Source organism: Scyliorhinus torazame, chromosome 5 (genome assembly GCF_047496885.1).
Source record: "Scyliorhinus torazame isolate Kashiwa2021f chromosome 5, sScyTor2.1, whole genome shotgun sequence".
NCBI lineage: Eukaryota > Metazoa > Chordata > Chondrichthyes > Carcharhiniformes > Scyliorhinidae > Scyliorhinus > Scyliorhinus torazame.
Window position 1 is genome coordinate 146,762,863 of NC_092711.1, and position 20,169 is coordinate 146,783,031.

Below are 20,169 nucleotides of genomic sequence, written 5' to 3' on the forward strand. Positions count from 1 at the left end.
ATGTCTTAAAGTTTATTTGAATAAACTTTTAAATTTAATATCAAGCAAATTCTATCTTTGTCTTAATTGCCTTGTCTGAACCAAAGTGAATTTACGAAATGGTAGGTTGGGGGTGGCTGAAATCAATAAAGTTCCAGATAACAAGTTCAGACAACAGAAATCTTCAATTTAACAACTTGCATTTCTATAGCATCTTTCACAACCACAGGATGTCACAAAGTGCTTTACAGCCAATGAAGTACTTTTGAAGTGTAGTCACTGTTGCAATGTAGGAAACACAGCAGCCAATTTACACACAGCAAGATCCCACACACAGCAATGTGATAATGAGCAGATGATCTGTTTTTAGTGATGTTGATTGAGGGGTAAATATTGGCCAGGACACCGGGGATAACTCCCCTGCTCTTCTTCAAAATAGTGGCTGTGGAACTTTTACACCCACCTGAGTGGGGCAGACAGGGCCTCGGTTTAATATCTTATTTGAAAGAGGGCTGTGCAGACTCCTTCAGTGCTGGGACCAGGAATGTTGGATGTGATTCTTGTCCTCGGGTCCCTGGACTGGGATTTGAACCAACAACCTTCTGACTCAGAGGTGAGAGAGCTGCCCACTGAGCCACGGCTGACACTATCGACAATGCAAAGTTAGAAAGGGAAAGTTACCCGTTAAAACTCCCACCCTTTGTCTCCCCTCTCACCCACTTTCCCTAAAGTACATCAATGTGACATAAAAAGGGGTGGCACTGTAATAATAGAAACCCCAGTATAAATAACATGGATTTGATTGACAAATGTTGAAGTCTTGGTTTAGAGCTACAAGTTTCGACTTCCCATTTGAGCCTCGGGCACCTTTCTGTGTCTATTGCTCGTGTCAATGACAGGCAGGAGACCGAGCTGGGGGCTGAATTTAGCTGAGACTAACAGGGCCTGTGCCCCAGTAGGGAAACTGCCATGGACGTCGCACTAATAGAGAGACAGGAAGGTGCTGGAGGACTGACTGGGAAATGGGCCTCCAACCAATTGGTATATCGGTCACTCGGAGCTAAAGATAAACCCAGCTCTTTAAATACATACAAAGGGAAGAGGCTGCAATGAAATCTGTCCCTTTTAACCTGCACAAAAGCAGGAGGCTCAGATTCACAGGCTGCAGGAGGAGACCATTTGGCCCATCGTGCCCCTGCTAACTCTTTGGAAGGACTCTCCCATTCATCCAACTGCTGTGCTCTTTCCCCACAGCCCTGCAAATTCTTACCTTTCAAGTATTTACCCATTGGAAAGATACTACTGAATCAGCTTTCAGGCAGATCAGAACAGCTCGCTGTGTCAAAAAATAAAATCTTATCTACCCCACTGGCTCCTTTGTCAATTACCTTGGAGCAGTCACTTTCAAATTGAGCGGCACGACTTGAGGGTGGGTCCTGGGAGGGTATTGGGAAGGTCGTGCCGCGGGCGTCCCAGATCACGGAAATTGGTGCTCAACGGCGCAACCGCTTTTAGAATGCCGGCTGTTCCCCGCATGCGTGCCCCCTCAGCAGTGTGCAGGTCCGGAGCCCAGCGCGGTAGAATGCGGCCTCCTGATGTCAGTGCGCTGACCCAGGGGCAGAATTTTTTTTTATATAGCTGGAGTCTTCTGCCTGGAGTGGTGGCAGACAGCAGGCCACACTGACATCACGTGCTCTGGGCGCGCGAGAGTGATTCCTCCATTTTGAGCTCCAGGGCCTCTGGTGAACAACCCATGAAGAAGAAGCTGCGAACAGGAACAAAGCAGCATAAAGATGATTACTTGAGGGATGCGTTATTCATTGTACCACTGCAAGTCAGGATTCAAAGTGTGTTATATGCAGGGAAGCACTGGGAAATGAAAGTTTAAAACCCTCAAAACTTCAAAGACATTTGAAGACGAAACATGGCGAGTTTGAGGATAAATTTCTTTATTTTTTTCAATGGATGCAGTGAGATCTTAAATCATCAGCTGAAGTCATTGTCAGGAACGTAACATTGAATAACAAAGCAAGTGAGATCGTGAGGAGCAAGCAGGCTAACCTGTCACATTAAAGGTCAGTGAAAATGGTGGATCACGAAGGTTGGCCAGTGAGGGTCACATAGGTCAGCCGATGTGGCTCGCAAAGATTGGCTGACGTGGGTCGCAAAGTTTGGCCGATGTGGGTTGCGAAGGTCGACCGGTTGGTAAAAATGGGTACTCAGTAAAAACGTTTGAAAAACACTGCCATAGAGGGACTCACTTTCTGTTAAAGAGCCTGTCACTCCCTCTTACCCGCTATCCTTAATGTGCATCGGTCTAATCAAGAAAAGTCAACAAAAATCAAATATATTTCCTGATAAAAGTTTATTAATGAAACTGAACATGGTTATAAAAAGCAGAAAATGAGTTGAGGCTCACAGCCAGAGTAAAAGGATATTTACAATGTTCTGGACCCAAATGGTTTCTCTTAGGCTCCCCAAATGATTTCTCTTTGGCTCCTCTGTTAGCTGTTCCTGTGACTCCCCACTTTGGGCACCAGGGCACATTCAGCCTGTTTGGGGATCGATGAGTCTGGAAGCTCTACGTGTTTAGGTTTGGTGATGTCAGTACATTGTAGTCACTAAAAAGAGTGGTGATTCCATGGAGAATAGTTGGTGTCAGCCACTTTATCATAATTGGCTGTTAGACTTCACCTCATTAACGCATTTTTGTAATTAATTTGTACTGTACATAAGCTCGGTGATTAAATATATTCAATAGCATCTCCCTTGAAGTGTCAGATACTCTAATGTAGCTTTAGACTTGTATAACAGCTTTCAGGGCCACTGGATTTCTCAATGCTCTTTCCAGCTAATGATGAACTTTCTGAGGTGTAGTCACTGTTGTGTAGGAAACGTGGCAGCAAATTTAGGCAAAACAAGATAGGAACACAGGAACAGGAGAATGCCATTCAGCTCTTTGAACCTGCTGCCCAATTCGATAAGATTATTGCTACTCTGGCTGAGACTTTCCTGTCTCACCCCCATAACCCTTGTCTCCTCTGTCAATAATCTGTCGAACTCTGCCTTGAATATATTCAATGACCCAGCCCCCACTGCTCTCTGATGAAGAGAATTCCAGACTAAACACCCTCTGTGAGAAAAACATTCTCCTCAATCTCCGTCTGAATAGTGGATCTCATATTGATAAACTGTATCCCCTAGTTCTAGTCTCTCTCATATTTGGAAACATCTTCCTAATTTCCACCCTATTAAATCACCTCAGGATTGTAAATGTTTCTATAATATTACTCTCCTTCCTCTGAACTCTAGTGACTGAGGACCTAACATGTTCCACCTTTCTGCATAAGAGAAGCCCTTCATCCTGAGAATGAGTCGAGTGAACCTTCTCTGAACTGCTGCGAACACAATTATATCTTTGTGTTTCAAACAAAGTGAAGAATTAGTGCACAATATTCCAGATGTGGTCTCACCAAGGCCCTGCACAGCTGTAACTTTCATTCCCCTTGTGGGAAACACTAATATTCCAGTTGTTTTCCTAATCACTTAATGTACCTTCATATTAACATTTTGTGATTCCTGTACCAGGACACACAGATCCCTTTGTAATACTGAGTATTGAAATCTCTCTCAATTTAAATAGAATTGTGTTTCTCTATTCTTCTTGCCGAAGTGAACACATTCAAATTTCCCCACATTCTATTCCATCTGCAAATTGTTGCCCACTCACCTAACCTGTCTGTATCTGTTTGTAGTCTCCCTACAACCTATTGACAGTTAACAAACAGCAATAGGATAATAATGATCTGTTTTAGTGATGTTTATTGAGGGATATATATTGACCAGGACACCTGGGATAACTCCCCTGCTCGTCTTCAAAAAGAATGATGTGGGATATTTTATATTCACCAAAGGAGGAAAATGGGACCACAGTTTCACACATAATTTGAAAGATGGCACCTCCAAAAGAGCAGCACTCCCTCAGCACTGCACTAGAGGGCAGCCGTGGTTTTGTTCTCCAGTCCTGATTGAGAAATGAACCCAGAACCTTTGGAACTGAGAGGCAGGATTGTTATCCGCTGAGCCCTGACTGACGGTGAAGGTGAAGAAGACTGGGAGGAAACATATTTGGAGCATCAAAACCATCACAGACCAGGTGGACCTTATGGCATGTTTATTTGATGTCCATTCTATGTCATTTCAATCAGGTTGGAATTGTTGATTTCACACCAATGGATTTGTTTGGGAGCGATGCTGAAAGTGAACTGTTTTATTGTAAAATAATTTCAGCTGAGAGTCCCTGAATGAATGTGGAGAGATCACAAACAGCAGTTCTTAAAAAGACACTGATCACCCAGCAATCAGCAGACCCAACTGAACTACAGGAAGGACATGACACAGGGTGTGCAATTCAAATTTGGTTCATTTGACCTAAATCCAGAATTTTAAACTCCATCTCAGTTACAGGCATCTCTAACATCAGCAAAAATAAGCCCCAACCTTCAGCATCAATAAGATTTGGTACAGCAACAACAGCAGAATCACTCTTTGTCTCAAACAATAAACCTGTGTCCCCAATCTCTACCTCCTCCCTACTGGTTGTAACACTACTTCATCCCACTATCCTCCTCCTGCTTTTCCCCCAATTCTCCTCCCCTGAAGGTGCTGACTCTCGGGTTCAGTTTCACTCACACCTATTCCCTCCCCAATATGTCACCCAGGTGACTAAATCTTTACACCTGAAGTTAACAAACTGTTCTGCAAAGGGAGACGTCACAAACAAATCCAGTGACTTTGTGTCAGGGTTGGGTCACTGCTCCCTCCCGCAGCCCCACTCTTGATCCCAGTCCCAGGAGTTTGGAGACTGGGCTCCACATGAGTAATGGCGGCCGCGGTTCCCACAATTCCCCGTACTGGAGAAAGGCTCTATCCGCCGCGTGGGTAGGCGGCCCGGGACTGCGCATGTGCAAGGGTGAGGGGAAGCTGCGCACGTGCGGAGGAGAGTCAACAACCTGACCTTCCTGCTGAGGTGTTGACCAATGGGAACAATTGGTGGATCGGAAGGACTCTGGTTCTCCAGTCAATCAGTGCGCCGGATTTGTATGAATGAAAATTGAGCTTCCCAGACGGAAACTGTCTCCTGTCTCCAAACATCTGTGAGTAACACACTTTATTTTCTCTCCCTTTTCATTTCTTTTCTCATTCTGACCTTTACTTGGTAACTTGCAGCAACTGAAGGGAAAGGAAGTGAATCCAGGGAGGGTGCAGACTCTGGAAAGCTTGGCCCAGGTCTCTCTCTCTCTCTCTCTCTCTTAAAGACATTGACATCCTTTGCTCCCTCAGCTTGACACGTTTATTTGTTTGGCTAAAAGAATGGTCTCTTTCCCAATGTTCACAATTAAAGGGCTGGTTTCCCCAGGAGATGGCTGACATTTAAAGGGTCAGTAAATTAATATCGGACAGAGATATGCCTAGTGTGAAATAATAGATTCGATATATTGATGGTTCTGTAATAAAGTACATTTAATATTATTTCTAGTTGTGTAATATTGTACTGTAGAGGGCAGCACGGTGGTGCAGTGGATAGCACTGGGGACCCTGGTTCGGTCCCAGCCCCGGGTCACTGTCCATGTGGAGTTTGCACATTCTCCCGTGTCTGCGTGGGTCTCACCCCCATAACCCCAGAAAGATGTGCAGGATAGGTGAATTGGCCACGCTAAATTGCCCCTTGATTGGAATTAATCGGGTACTCTGAATTAAATTTTTTTTTAAATACATGTATTGTACTGTAGCTACATTATATATTTCCAGTCATCTCTTTCCTCGGAGGGTTGTTTGTCTCTGGATTTCTCTTCCACTGGGATCAGTGGAATTGAATATTTTCAAGGATGAGTTCTACCAATTTCTGATTGACAAGGGAGTCGAGGGTTTTGGGGAATAGGCAGGAAAATTAAGAATTCTCTACCCCAGAAGAGTGTGGAACCTCAGTCATTAAGGATTTGCAAGATAGAGATTGATAGGTTTCTAGATATTACAGATATCAAGGGATATAGGGCATTGTGGGGAAATGGTGCTTATGTAGATCAGCCAATGATCTCATTGAATGGCTGAGCTGGTCTGAAGGGATGAATAGCCGATTGCAGCTCCTATTTCTTTTTAAAAAAAATATATTTATTAAAGTTTTTTAACACAATTTTTCTCCCTTACAAACAATAACCCCCCCCCGTAACAAAACCCCCCCCGAGAAATCGCGCAGAGCAAGATATATACATGGCAAGATTATATATTTACACAGCTTTGTACACTGGCCCTCATTCGTACGTGCCAGTTTCCCCAACCCTTCATGTTATCTCTTGCTCATCCACCCTCCCTGGCAGTCCCCCCACCGCCCCCCCCCCTCCCAAGACGCCCCCCCCCTCCTCCCCCCCACCCCCCAAGGTTGCTGCTGCTGCTGACCGACCTTCCTCTAACGCTCCGCGAGATAGTCTAGGAACGGTTGCCACCGCCTGTAGAATCCCTGCGCAGACCTTCTCAAGGCGAACTTAATCCTCTCCAACTTTATGAACCCAGCCATATCATTTATCCGGGCCTCTGGGCTGGGGGGCTTCGCCTCCTTCCACATTAGCAAGATCCTTCGCCGGGCTACTAGGGACGCAAAGGCCAGAATGCCGGCCTCTTTCGCCTCCTGCACTCCCGGTTCGTCCACTACTCCAAATATTGCTGGCCCCCAGCTTGGCTTGACCTGGACTTTCACCACCTGAGATATTGCTCCCGCCACTCCTCTCCAGAACCCCTCCAGTGCCGGGCATGACCAAAACATATGGACATGGTTCGCCGGGCTCCCTGAGCACCTTCCACATCTGTCCTCTACCCCAAAGAATCTACTCAACCTCGCCCCCATCAAGTGCGCTCTGTGGACCACCTTAAATTGTATCAGGCTGAGTCTGGCACACGAGGAGGAGGAATTAACCCTACCTAGGGCATCAGCCCACAGACCTTCCTCGATCTCCTCCCCTAGCTCCTCCTCCCATTTACCCTTCAACTCTTCTGCCAGCGCTTCCCCCTCTTCTTTCAACTCCTGGTGTATTTCCGACACCTTGCCCTCCCCGACCCATACACCCGAGATCACCCTATCTTGAACTTCTTGTGCCGGGAGCAACGGGAATTCCCTCACCTGTCACCTCACAAAAGCCCTCACCTGCTGCAGCTCCTATTTCTTATGAACCTCTCAGTCCGAGAGATGAAGTGGTCAGCGTGGATGTATTGATCAGCCTGAATCAGCACCTTCAGGAGAATTGGAAGGGTGAATATTAGATACAGCAGAATGAGAATGGAGGGAGAGTGTGTGGGATGGAGATTTACAGCTTTTGGGGAATGAGAGAGGAAAGAATGTTTCACAGAAATTAAATTGTCTGTTCTGAATTTCTGCCCTGTACTAAATGTGATGTCTGTTGTGAATTCTACTTGCAGGATATTAGAAAAGGAGGGATTACAGACAGACATCTCAAACCAAAAGTCCAGATCTCACTCGAGTCACTCGATTATTAGGTTTGTGACGATCAACAGCCTCATAATCTGGAAGGAGAAATGTTTGTCTGCTTCAAATATTTCAGACATCAGTGTGACTGGAAAGCACTGCGACACACAGGCAGCTGAGTGAGAGTGTGGAAAGAGCTTTAACCGGTTTCACAGCCTGAATAGTCATCGTACCATTCACAGCGGGGAGAAATCATCCACATGTGAGTGGTAAAGGTTTCAACTGCTTGTCCAATCTGGAGAGACACTCGGGCAAGCGCACCATGGAGAAACCGTGGAAATGTGGGGATTGTGAAAAGAGATACAATGCACCATCAGTGCTGGAAGCTCATCGACGCAGTCACACCGGGGAGAGGCCATTCACCTGCTTTCAATGTGGGACGGGATTCATTCTGCAATCCCATCTGCACAGACATCAGCGAATTCACACTGGGGAAAAGCCGTTCACCTGCTCTCAGTGTGGGAAGGGGTTCAGTGATTCATCCACTCTGCAGAGACACCAGCGAGTTCACACTGGGGAAAAGCCATTCTCCTGCTCTCAGTGTGGGAAGCGATTCACTCAGTTATCCCATCTGCAGAAACACCAGCGAGTTCACACTGGGGAGAAGCCATTCACCTGCTCTCAATGTAGGAAAAGATTTGCTCAGTTATCCAGCCTGTGGACACACCAACGGGTTCACACTGGGGAGAATCCATTCACCTGCTCTGAGTGTGGGACCGGATTCACTCTGCAATCCCACCTGCATAGACATCAGCAAATTCACACTGGGGAAAAGCCGTTCACCTCTCAGTGTGGGAAGAGATTCAGTGATTCATCCACTCTGCAGAGACACCAGCGAGTTCACACTGGGGAGAAGCCATTCACCTGCTCTCAGTGTGAGAAGGGATTTACTCAGTTATCCCACCTGCAGAAACACCAGCGAGTTCACACTGGGGAGAAACCATTCACCTGCTCTCAGTGTGGGAGGGGATTTTGTGATTCATCGCACCTGCGGAGACACCAACAAGTTCACAAGTGATTACAGGGGTTGGATTCTGATGATTTTGTTTCTGCTCTCAATTACATCCAGGACTGCGTTTTGTTCATCTGACAGTTGGACAATGGGGATGGTCGGAACTTTTCTTTCTGCTGGACTGACCGGTCTGACTAATTTGCCTCCAGTGGGCTGATGCTTTTTGGGCCTTTGAGTGATTTTGGCTTCAAATTGCACATGGATCACAGAGGGAAAGTGGGTTTGGAAGTTCGAAGATAACTATTTCTCATTTTTGTTTGGAAATCCCCAAAGCATGCCATGTTGCCATGAAGATGGCTTTGGTGTTTACATGGTTCTTTTGTCTAATGTATCTGGATGTTTCTCGCAGAAGGAAACTATCGGTATGAGAGGTACGTTGTCTGAGGTGGACTGAGAAACTACATTAAATGGTATGTTCCGAGATAGGCAGTAGCTAATATTTAAGGAATTATTACATATTTACCAAGGGGTCAGTTAGCACAGCTAGCTGGACGGCCGGTTCGTGATGCGGCACAATGACAATGTCAACCACCCCGAGCGGCTTTGGTTATCCATGAAGGCCCAGCCTTGTCAACATTGCCCCGCAACTGAGGTGTGGTGACCCTCAGTTTAAATCACCACCAGTCAGCTCTCTCTCTCAAAGGGGAGAGCAGCCGATGATCTTTTGGGAATTTTAGCGACTTTAAATTCAAATATTTAGATCAAATATAGATTCCTTTCAGAAACAAATATCAAACAGGAAAAGTGATGCAAACGTGGCTACAAGAAAGTTAAAGATTCCTTTTGATCAAAGGAAGGGACCCATAAACTGGACAAAATAGTAGTAAGTCTGAAGTTTCAAGGGCAGCACGGCGGCACAGTGGTTAGCACTGCTGCCTCATAGCGCCGAGGTCCCAGGTTCGATACCGGCTCTGGGTCACTATTTGTGTGGAGTTTGCACATTCTCCCGTGTTTCCGTGGGTTTCGTCCCCACAACCCAAAGATGTGCAGGGTAGGAGGATTGGCCAAGCTAAATTGCCCCTTAATTGGAAAAGTGAATTGGGGACTCTAACTTTAAAAATAAAAAGCCTGAGATTTCAGAACTTGTTTAGAATTCAGCAAAGGACCAAGAAACTGATAAAGAGAAAATAGAATATGAGAGCAAACTGGCGATAAACATAAAAACCGACTGGAAAAGCTCATCTAGGACTGTGAAAAGGAAAAGATTAGCAAAGACCAATGTGGGTTCATTCCAGACAGAGAGAGGAGAGTTTATAATGGGGAATAAGGAAATGGCAGAGAAACTAAACAATGTGTCTGCCGTCATGGAGGAAGACACATTAATTGTCCCAAAAACACTAGGGAACCAAGGGACTAGTGAGCACAAGGGACTGAAAGAGGTTAGAATTGGTGAAAAAATAGTAATGGAGACATTAATGTGGCTGAAAGTTAATAAATCCCCAAAAGCTGCTGCTCTACATCCCAGAGTGTTGAAAGAGGTCGCTGGAGAGACAGTGGATACATTGGTGATCATCACAAATGGGGCTGATTTAGCACAGGGCTAAAGAGCTGGCTTTTAAAGCAGACCAAGGCAGGCCAGCAGCACGGTTCAATTCCCGTACCAGCCTCCCTGAACAGGTGCTGGAATGTGGCGAGTAGGGGCTTTTCACAGTAGCTTCATTTGAAGCCTACTTGTGACAATAAGTGATTTTCATTTCATTTCATTCATTCAAAATTCTATAGATTCTGGAGTGGTTCCTGCAGATTGGAAGGTGGTAAATGTAACCCCAATATTAAAGGAGGGAGAGAGAAAACGGGGAACCACAGACCCATTAGCCTGAAATCAGTAGGAGGGAAAATGCTCCAATCTATTATAAAGGATGTGATAAGACACGAATTACGAGCAGCAGTAGGCCACCCGGTCCCTCGAATGGCCTACTGCTGCCCCATTTCATCTGATCGTAGTATTTTTGTGAATCTTTGTTGCACCTTCTCCAAGGCCTCGATTTCCTTTTTCTAAATGGCGATCACAAATGTTTACAGTACTGCCTGTGTAATCTAACCCTGGTTCTAAACAAGTTTAACGTATTGAACAATTCTAACCCTCAAATATTGAACCTTATTTTGGGGCCCCACACTTTAGGACAGATGTGAAGTTCTCAGAGAGGGTGCAGAGGAGATTTACGAGAATGTCACCTGGGATGAGCAACGTCAGTTAATTGGAGAGACTGGAGCAGATGAAATTTCTCTCTCTAGATCTATCCCTTTTCATTTGTATCCCTCAGGTGCCCCTCCAACTTCCTTTGGGAAACATTCCAATGTCTCTGCTTCGAATCCACTCGTAGGAAGTGGATTCCTGGTATTTACCACTTTTCTTTAAGTGCAAATGCGGCTCAGAAAGCACAGAAGGAGCCCAATCGACCCCTTATGCCTATGCTGACTCTGAACGTTATACATAACAAGGTCAAGGAAGCCATTTTAAACTCGACTATGTGACAGGAACTTTATTTCAAAAGGTAACACTGTATCAACCTAAATGCTTGAATAAGCTGCATAGCAACAGAAATTGTTTAAACTAAGAATTTATTTTATCATTTTGATCAGCTACACAATATTATGTTTTGTCCAATCTGGCATCAAGTATAAGGCAGATACTTCAGTCCAATCACGATGAGTAAGAAAGAAAGCTATTGTCTTCCAAACTTGATTTTTTGAATCAGTGGATCATGTAGTAACCAAATGTATTAATTAAAGATTACTGTACTAATTAGCTAATTAGCTACCTGTCAGTAACAGATGATTAAGTGACCTTAATTGAGCTACAATTAATGAATCAGTAATTATAGTAAAAGGCTGAGTTTTATTTGCTGTAAACATATAAAACCTTAATTGCTGTGTATGTAAAGAATGTACAATGAAGTGGGTGGCATGGTGGTGCAGTGGTTAGCACTACTGCCTCACGGTGCCGAGGACCCGGGTTCGATCCCCGCTCCGGGTCACTGTCTGCATGGGTCTCACCCCCACAACCCAAAAGATGTGCAGGGTAGGAGGATTTGCCACGCTAAATTGTCCCTTCATTGGAAAAAATGAATTGGATACTCTAAATTTATTATAAAAAAGAATGTGTAATGAGGATAAATGTACTGGCAAGAGAGACCTTCACGCTCTGATTAGTGTCAACATTTGAAACTGTCTGAATAAGGGATTGTATAGAATCAGATAAAGGGATAATAAGAAACAGTTCTATTGTATTCTTGTCTGAGATAATGAGAGAAGGTGGTGTCCGTAATTGGGGATCCAATTAAAATAATCCAGTGACCAAATTATTATTTTTAAAAAAATGTTTTTTATTGTATTTTTGAACAGAGTATATTTTGCCGTTACGTACACAGGATATGATATATCTATATACATGTAAGCAGGCACCCGTTTGTGCCGGCGAGGCACTTTCGGAGGGCAATCCTCGAGTGGGTCTGGTGCCGGTGTTGCCCCTCACCTCTCCCGGTCAGATTTTGCCGCCGTTGTCTTCACGTGCACGCTGCTGCTTCAGCCGGCCCTCCCGCCCTCCACCTGTGTTCTCCTTTTTCTCTGTTCCTGTGGATGTCAAGTTGGTTAATGTTTCCCAGCCTCCCCCCCCCCCACCTCCCTCCCTGGATCTCCTCTATTGTTCCCTGTCTCTCCTCCCCCCCCCCCCCCCCCGTGGTTCACCTTTCCTTCCTCTTAGAATGAGTTGCCCCCCCCCTCCCGTTCTATCTCCCCCTCTCATGCTTTGGCTATCCAGTGACCAAATTGACTAATTGTCATGTTACAACAGGCCCAACTCTGACGTGAGGTGATGGTCACTTTGGGGATAAAAATAGAGGTTACGAAGGTCTTCCTTGTTGGCCAAGTACTGAAGATTCCCGAGGCCGAGTTCCAAGGAAATTACTGTCATAGAAAGAGCCAGACTCCCGAGGCTGAATTCCACAAGAATTACTGTCAAAGATGGAGCCAGAGAGGGTTACGCTTCTACAGACTGATCACCCACATGAAGTTGGAAAAGTCAATATCTTAAAGTTGTTCAGTAAACCTTTTTCATTTAATAAACTTCTTTTAAAATTTACCATCCAGAGAATTCTGCCTTTGCCTTAATTGTTTAAAGTCTTGTCTGACCCAAAGTGAATTTATTAAATGGTAAGTTGGGGGTGGCTGAAATCAATTAAGTTCCATAAAACAAGATCAGATGACAGAAGTCTTCAATTTAAAAACTTTCATTTCTATAGCGCCTTCCACAACCACTGGATGTCCCATAGTGCTTTGCAACCAATGGAGTGTTTTTTGATAAACTCTTTATTTTAATTTTCTCACGGCACACAGAAACAAAAGGTTAAAATGGTTCGAATTGTCCACATCAATCATTGGCATTGTTGACAGAAATATAACAGACACAGTATAACAAAGTCACTTTTAGTTTTGAGAATCAAGTTACACGTACAGACAGGTGTCGATACAGCAGATAAACAAGAGTTTGATGATGATAACTGGTCCGTATAAAAGTTGCTTCCTTACATCGAGCATCAGGGAAAAATGACCACGGAAATATATGGGAAAACACGTTTTTTTTTTAAAAGGCAAATAAAATGTATATAATGAGTGGGGCTGGGTTGGGGGCGGGAGTCCGCTCTGTGGTTTAATTCATATGAATAATCCCGTTACTGGCACTCACCTTTGAAATAATGTTTGGCTCTGGGAGCGGAATGCATGCGGGATTCTGTCCATCTCAAATCGCTCTCTGACTTCGGATCACCAAGTTTCACAGGTTGGGGGAATGGATTTCAGCTATTTGAAGACAACACCCTTCATGACAGCAAAACTTGTAAAAGATTGTGTTGTTTTCTTCTTTCCATCTCTTCTGGAATTGTCCCTCACAGAGCAGCTGGAGGGGGGTCTGTGGGATGTCCATGTGCAACACCTCAGCCAATGTTTTGAATATCTTATGCCAATACTCTCTCAAATTTGGCCACGATCAGTATGTGTGGAAGTAATGATTTCCTGCAGTCTTTTCAGTACTACTTATAGTGGAGGAACCAATTCTTACAGTAATATGTGGTCTTCTGAAGTAGCTCGTAATGAGCTTCCATTTATATTCCCTCCGGATATTTGGGTCGGTGACGAGATTGGTCTCAGGACAAGTTTGATCCCAGTCTTCCACTGGTATCTCCTGTTGCAAGCGCTGAAAACCATCCTGTTAAACATGCCCAAAATGGGGAAAATGTTTCTTTTCCATGAAATTGCCCCCTTCATGTTTGCAAAGAAAATGTTGTATCTGTACGTATGCTAAAAATGTTAATATTTGGAAGGCCAAATTCCCCTCTGATCTGCTCAAAAGATTTTGGAGTATCTGCTGAAATATCTGGTGAAGGTGAGGCAATATTCAGACCATTTCTTAAAAAGTCCTTATCGTGCATGGAGAGTATTAAATATTTTATAGACCCAATGGTGGTCAGAGCCGAGATTGAACCAGGTAAATCAAATGATTTCTGAATTTCTTTCCAAATATTGTTAGTCAATCTGGCATTTACTCATTCTGCAATCGTTTAAGCTGTTACCCAGAAATGGCAGTGCTGTTAATGGAAGTTGGGACGCAGGTTTCTCCAGGTTCAGCCACCGTGTGTCTACGCTGTCTGTTAACCAAGCTGTCACAGATTATAGTTGAGCTGCCTAAAAACAGGAGATCAGACAATGTAGCAAATTGAATGTAGATTCTGAAATCTGAATAAGTAACATCTGGAACAGGGACAACAATCTGGGGAGGACATTCATCCGAATACCTTCAATCCGTCCTAACAGAGAGAGTGGTCGGCTCAGCCACCCATCCAGATCACTCTTCATATGGTTAATGATACGAGTGTAATTTGCTCCATATATTCTATCGATTGTTGGTGGGACAAGAATACTGAGATATTTAGTGCCTGACTGAGCCATTTAAAGGCACTTTGTGTCTCAATATGGTTGGGATTTGTCCACCTATTTCCGTTGCTTCAATTTTTTTAACATTAACTTTATAACCTGAGTCACAGCCTATCTTTTAAATACTCTCTTTCATAGAAAATATGGATGTTGCAGGATCTAATAAGTAAAGCAGGACGTCATCAGCATAGAATGACAACTTGTGCTTTTCTTCTCCAGCTGGAACCTCTGTATGTCCGTCTTGTTTCTCACCATTTGGGTTAAGGGTTTTATACATAAGTGAACAGAAGAAGGGGACAGAGGCCAACCCGGTCTTGTCCCCCTCTATCGTCCAAAGACTTCAGCAATATGACTGTTCACATGAACAGAGGCCTGTGGATTTGAATAGAGGATCTGGACCCATCTCACAAAGTTGAGTCCAAACTCCAGGCTGGTGTAAAGTCTGAAATAGGTACACCCATGATATTTGATCAAATGTCTTTTCAGCGTCTAAAGATAAGATCATGGCCTCAACCCCATTCCCTTGGACATGAGTCATGATGTTAAGGAGCCTGTGGAGATTGTCTCCAGAGTAACACCTGTTATCAATCCAGTTTGGTCTGGATGTATAACCTGTTATTATCCTGTTTATGGGCCAGTATTGTTGTTAGAACCTTCAGGATACAATTAAGTTATGATATGGGGCGATGTGACCCACACTCTGTTGGGTCTCTCCCCTCCTTATGAATGACTGTTATAATTGCATCTCTCCATGAAGGAGCCAATGATCCAGTTTCTAATGAGTGACGATAGGCCTGCTGAAGTAAAGGTGGATGTATGTCTTTAACGGTCTTATAAAATTTGTTTATGTAGCCATCCAGGCCAGTGCTTGCATTTTAAAATAAAAATTTAGAGGACCTAATTATTTTTTTCCAATTAAGGGGCAATTTAGCCTGATGCACGAGAGGAAAATAATATCTGGTTTGCCCAGGATCTGCCCAGCTTACCACATTCCGGCACTTGTTCGGGGAGGCTGGTGCGGGAATCAAACCGTGCTGCTGGCCTGCCTTGGTCTGCTTTAAAAGCCAGCGATTTAGCCCAGTGTGCTAAACCAGCCCCTTGCAGCCTAGATGTTTCAACTGACAGAGCATCTTTTTTCTCTCAATGGGTTTATGTCACCCTTTCACATATTTTTTTAAAATTTAGAGTATGCAATTAATTTAACATTTTCATCTGGAGCTGAGAAATTTCACCACAAATGATCTCGGGGGTGAATTAGCATCTGACGGCTTTTGTTGCAGTGATCTGTGAGCCCACTCTAGTTGCAGTGGGAAATCGATCGGGAGTTTAAGCAGGTTCTTGAGAAAGCTTTCGACCCAGCGGATAATGTCCCGCCTACTGAGTTTTCTGGCACCTCATAAATTCACAGGTTGTTCCATCTCATGAAATGTTCGAGGTTCTGACATCTGTCCTCTAACCATCTGTCTCTCTGGTGTAAATAAGAAAGGAGCCTGTATCTGTGAATGTTACTATCGTTAACCGTACTAATTCTGTTCTCAGGCTCCACTACCCTCTTTCCCAAACCGCTGACAGCTTGTTCCAGTTCTGAGACTGAATTTTTCATTGTCCCAAGGGTGTCACTAATGTCTTTTCTGAATTTTCTCAGCTCAGTCAGGATAGTCTCAGCTCAGACTTCTCCAGACCTGAATGAGGTGTTGGGACAGGCCCGTTGCTGCCATGTGGAGAGGGGCTGCGGATCCTTGCTTCGTTATTTCTGTCATCCTGAAGCATTTTCCATTCATCTCTCTTCCATCTTGTACTTTGTCTCATTCTGTGTCTATATCTACACTCGATAAGTATTTATGGGCGATTTAATTAGTGGATGGAGGTGGATTCTTGTTGGGGGTGAATGGAACAGCATTCAGCAGGCAGCCATTGGGTTCTCCAGCTTCCTCTGGTCTGTAATCACTTGTGAACTCGCTGGTGTGTCAGCAGATGGGATGATTGAGTGAATCCCTTCCCACAGTCAGAGCAGATGAACGGCTTCTCACCGGTGTGAACTCGCTGGTGTCTCTGCAGGCTGCATTACTGACTGAATCCCTTTCCACACACAGAGCAGATGAATGGCCTCTCCGCAGTGTGAACTCGCTGGTGTCTCCGCAGGTGAGATGAATTAATGAATGCTTTTCCACACTCAGTGCAGGTGAACAGTCTCTCCCCAGTGTGAACCCGTCGGTGTATCAGTAAATTGGATGAATGACTGAATCCCTTCCCACACTCAGGACAGGTGAACAGCCTCTCCCCAGTGTGAACCCGTCGGTGTATCAGTAAATTGGATGAATGACTGAATCCCTTCCCACACTCAGGACAGGTGAACAGCCTCTCCCCAGTGTGAACTCTTCGGTGTGTCAGCAAGTCGGATGAATTAATAGATCCCTTACCACACTCAGGACAGGTGACTCGCCTCTGCCCAGTGTGAACCCGTCGGTGTATCAGTAAATTTGATGAATGACTGAATCCCGTCCCACACTCAGGACAGGTGAACGGCCTTCTCCTAGTGTGAAGTTGCAAGTGCTTCAGGAAGTTGGATGAATTAATGAAACCCTTCTCACACTCGGAGCAGGTGAACGGTCTCTCCCCAGTGTGAATGCTTTGATGAATTTCCAGCACAGAAGGGGGATCTGAATCCCTTTCCACAGTCACCACGGTTTCTCCATGGTGTGGGTCTGACTGTGTCTCTCCAGGTTGGACAACCAAGCCTCATGCCACACAGAACACGTGTACGGTCTCTCCCTGCTGTGATTGGGATGCTGTTTTTTCTGGCAGTGCAACTGGTAAAATCTCGTTCTATGGACAGTGCACTGGGACACAGTCACTTTGGGTGTGTGCATCTTGGTGTTTTTCCAGTTATACTGATGTTTAAAATATTTTGAAACGCTTAGAATGCACAAACATTTCTCTTTCTCGATTCAAAGGCCGATGATATCCAGGTCCTGATGCAACGATGACTTTGGCAGATCTTGACTCAACATCCAATCTAATGTCCTGTAAAATAGAATAGAATAGAACATTACAGCGCAGTACAGGCCCTTCGGCCCTCGATGTTGCGCCAACCTGTGAAACCAATCTAAAGTCCATCTACGTTATTCTATTATCATCCATATGTTTATCCAATGACCATTTAAATGCCTTTAATGTTGGCGAGTCCACTGCTGTTGCAGGCAGGGCATTCCACGCCCTTACTACTCTCTGAGTAAAGAACCTACCTATGACATATGTCCTATATCTACCTCCCCTCAAATTAAATCTATGTCCCCTCATGCTAGCCATCACCATCTGAGGAAAAAGGCTCTCACTGTCTACCCCATCTAATCCTCTGATCATTTTGTATGCCTCTATTAAGTCACCTCTTAACCTTTTCTCCAACGAATACAGCCTCAAGTCCCTCAGCCTTTCCTCATAAGATCTTCCCTCCATACCAGGCAACATCCTGGTAAATCTCCTCTGCACCCGCTCCAAAGCTTCCACATTCTTCCTATAATGCGGCGACCAGAACTGCACGCAATACTCCAAATGCGGCCACACCAGCGTTTTGTACAGATGCAACATGACCTCACGGCTCTGAAACTCAATCCCTCTACCAATAACAGCTAACACACTGTACACATTATAACAACCCTATCAACCTGGGTGGCAACTTTCAGGGATCTATATACATGGACACCGAGATCTCTCTGCTCATCTACACCACCAAGAATCTTACCATTAGCCCAGTACTCTGTATTCCTGTTATTCCTTCCAAAATGAATCACCTCATACTTTTCTGCATTAAACTCCATTTGCCACTTCTCTGCCCAGCTCTGCAGCTTATCTATGTCCCTCTGTAAACTGCAACATCCTTCCGCATTGTCCACAACTCCACCGACTTTAGTGTCATCCACAAATTTACTCACCCATCCTTCTACGCCCTCCTCCAGGTCATTTATAAAAATAACAAACAGCAGTGACCCCAAAACAGATCCTTGTAGTACACCACTAGTAACTGAACTCCAGGCTGAACATTTCACATTAACCACCACCCTCTGCCTTCTTACAGCTAGCCAATTCATGGCCTCTGCACTGACCATAGCTATGCAAAAAAAATTTTAACTAACAATTCTAAGGGCGCTATGTCAGACAGGGACATGCATTACAAAACAATAAACTGGCAACCTCTAACTTATTCTTAATACACTACACTCACTTAAACATTCCATTATCCTACCTTCCTCAATCATACAACAAAATCATAGCATTTCATGCACAGTGTTTCCTGGCTTGGCAGTCAAGCTCAGGATCATACAATTTGCTCATGAAAAGTTCTTTACATTTCTTTATTTACAATAAACACAAGTGAATGCACTTTATTATAGATCGCGGGGGTCGGGGGTCTGGTCGTAACCAAAAATAGGGGATCTGATCCGATATACCGGGGTTCGAGCGCGGTAGGCTCTCCTTCTCCATTTCCATAGACGCGTAGTCTGCACTATGCAGCAGAGTATCGCTAATGCTAGTAAAGTTTCTATCACCTAGGACAGAGAGTACCAGGTTATAAACCTGGCACACCAAGATGCTGTAGTGTCACTGGTGACTGGGCTCTGGGTACTGCGGGAAAGTGAACATTAACGGCTGGGGGGCTTGAAGTCATGGAGTTCGCGTTCACGCGCAACCAAATGTTCAAAATCATGAGGATGATCCACTTGAAGGAAGTCCTCATGGCTCTTTTTCCTTTTCTTTCTTTGTCTTCTCCGGTCCTGGAGCTTCTGGAGTTCTGTGGAAACAAGCATAGTGTCTGTAACCATCTTTGTTTAATATCTTGTACGCTAGTGTGTCTGTCCTTTGGTGCCAATTATTCCCTTTATAATTGGTCACTATGTGTGACTCCCTCATTTATTTTTTTTCAAAAACAAATTTTAGGAGAAGACACACTTCCCAATGATGAACCAGTGCGAGCCGTCTCGCAAACTGTGCAATTTACCTCCAAATGTTTCAGGATGTAAATAGCAGATGGTCGGCAACGTAAGGGTTACCTAAACAAAACAAAGCTTTTTGAACGAAAATGCCAAAATGAGGTGCGTGTGGGCCGCGACGGGTAAGAGTTGGGTGGAGTCCCCGGGTGGGAGGGTTACCAATGCCGTGTCTCTCCTACCCGAGCGTAGTTGACCAGAGGGGGGTTCCCAAGCAGGGCGGGACCCAGGCCGTTTCTCCACTGCCTGAGCAACCGACAAAAACGGGCAAAAAATGTAGTCATCGTGGTGGGGCTGCCGTAGTGGTTCTTTCCTTTGAACCAGAAGGGCAGTTATGAACGGGCATCTGGTTCCTTAACAAGTGTCTGCAGACAAGCTAGTTCCTCTGAACTAGTGTCTGGCCACAGTGAGTCTCTGTAGGCAAGTCCTCCGAGGTTTCGGCCGAATAGGCGTGGGGCAGTGAGAAAGAAAATTCTCCTGTCGGACATACAACATTTAACAAACTTACAAACAACATAAAACATTCTGCAGGTTCCATCAGAAAGGACACCACTTCTCCCAAGCGGTTCCTTTAAAACATCATCTGGACACCTCAGTTCTCGGTTGCGAACAGGGTCGCAAAGGGGTTCTCGGTTTGGGAGTCAGACCTAAGGTCGTCCTCTTCTCCCGGGTGCCAAACTCTGGAGTGGATCAGGGCTGAAAGGGCTGCCTGGTGTGAGTTGGGGTGG

The 20,169-nt window shown here is 44.8% G+C and overlaps 1 protein-coding gene across 1 annotated transcript in view; it reads left to right on the forward strand.

The window, feature by feature from the left end:
• LOC140417958 (uncharacterized) overlaps nucleotides 1–20,169 on the forward strand; it is a 128,385-nt gene that overhangs the window by 37,899 nt on the left and 70,317 nt on the right. The window contains 2 exon segments of the mRNA XM_072501389.1: nucleotides 4,188–4,254; nucleotides 7,699–8,161. Coding sequence (XP_072357490.1) covers nucleotides 4,188–4,254; nucleotides 7,699–8,161 — 530 coding nt within the window.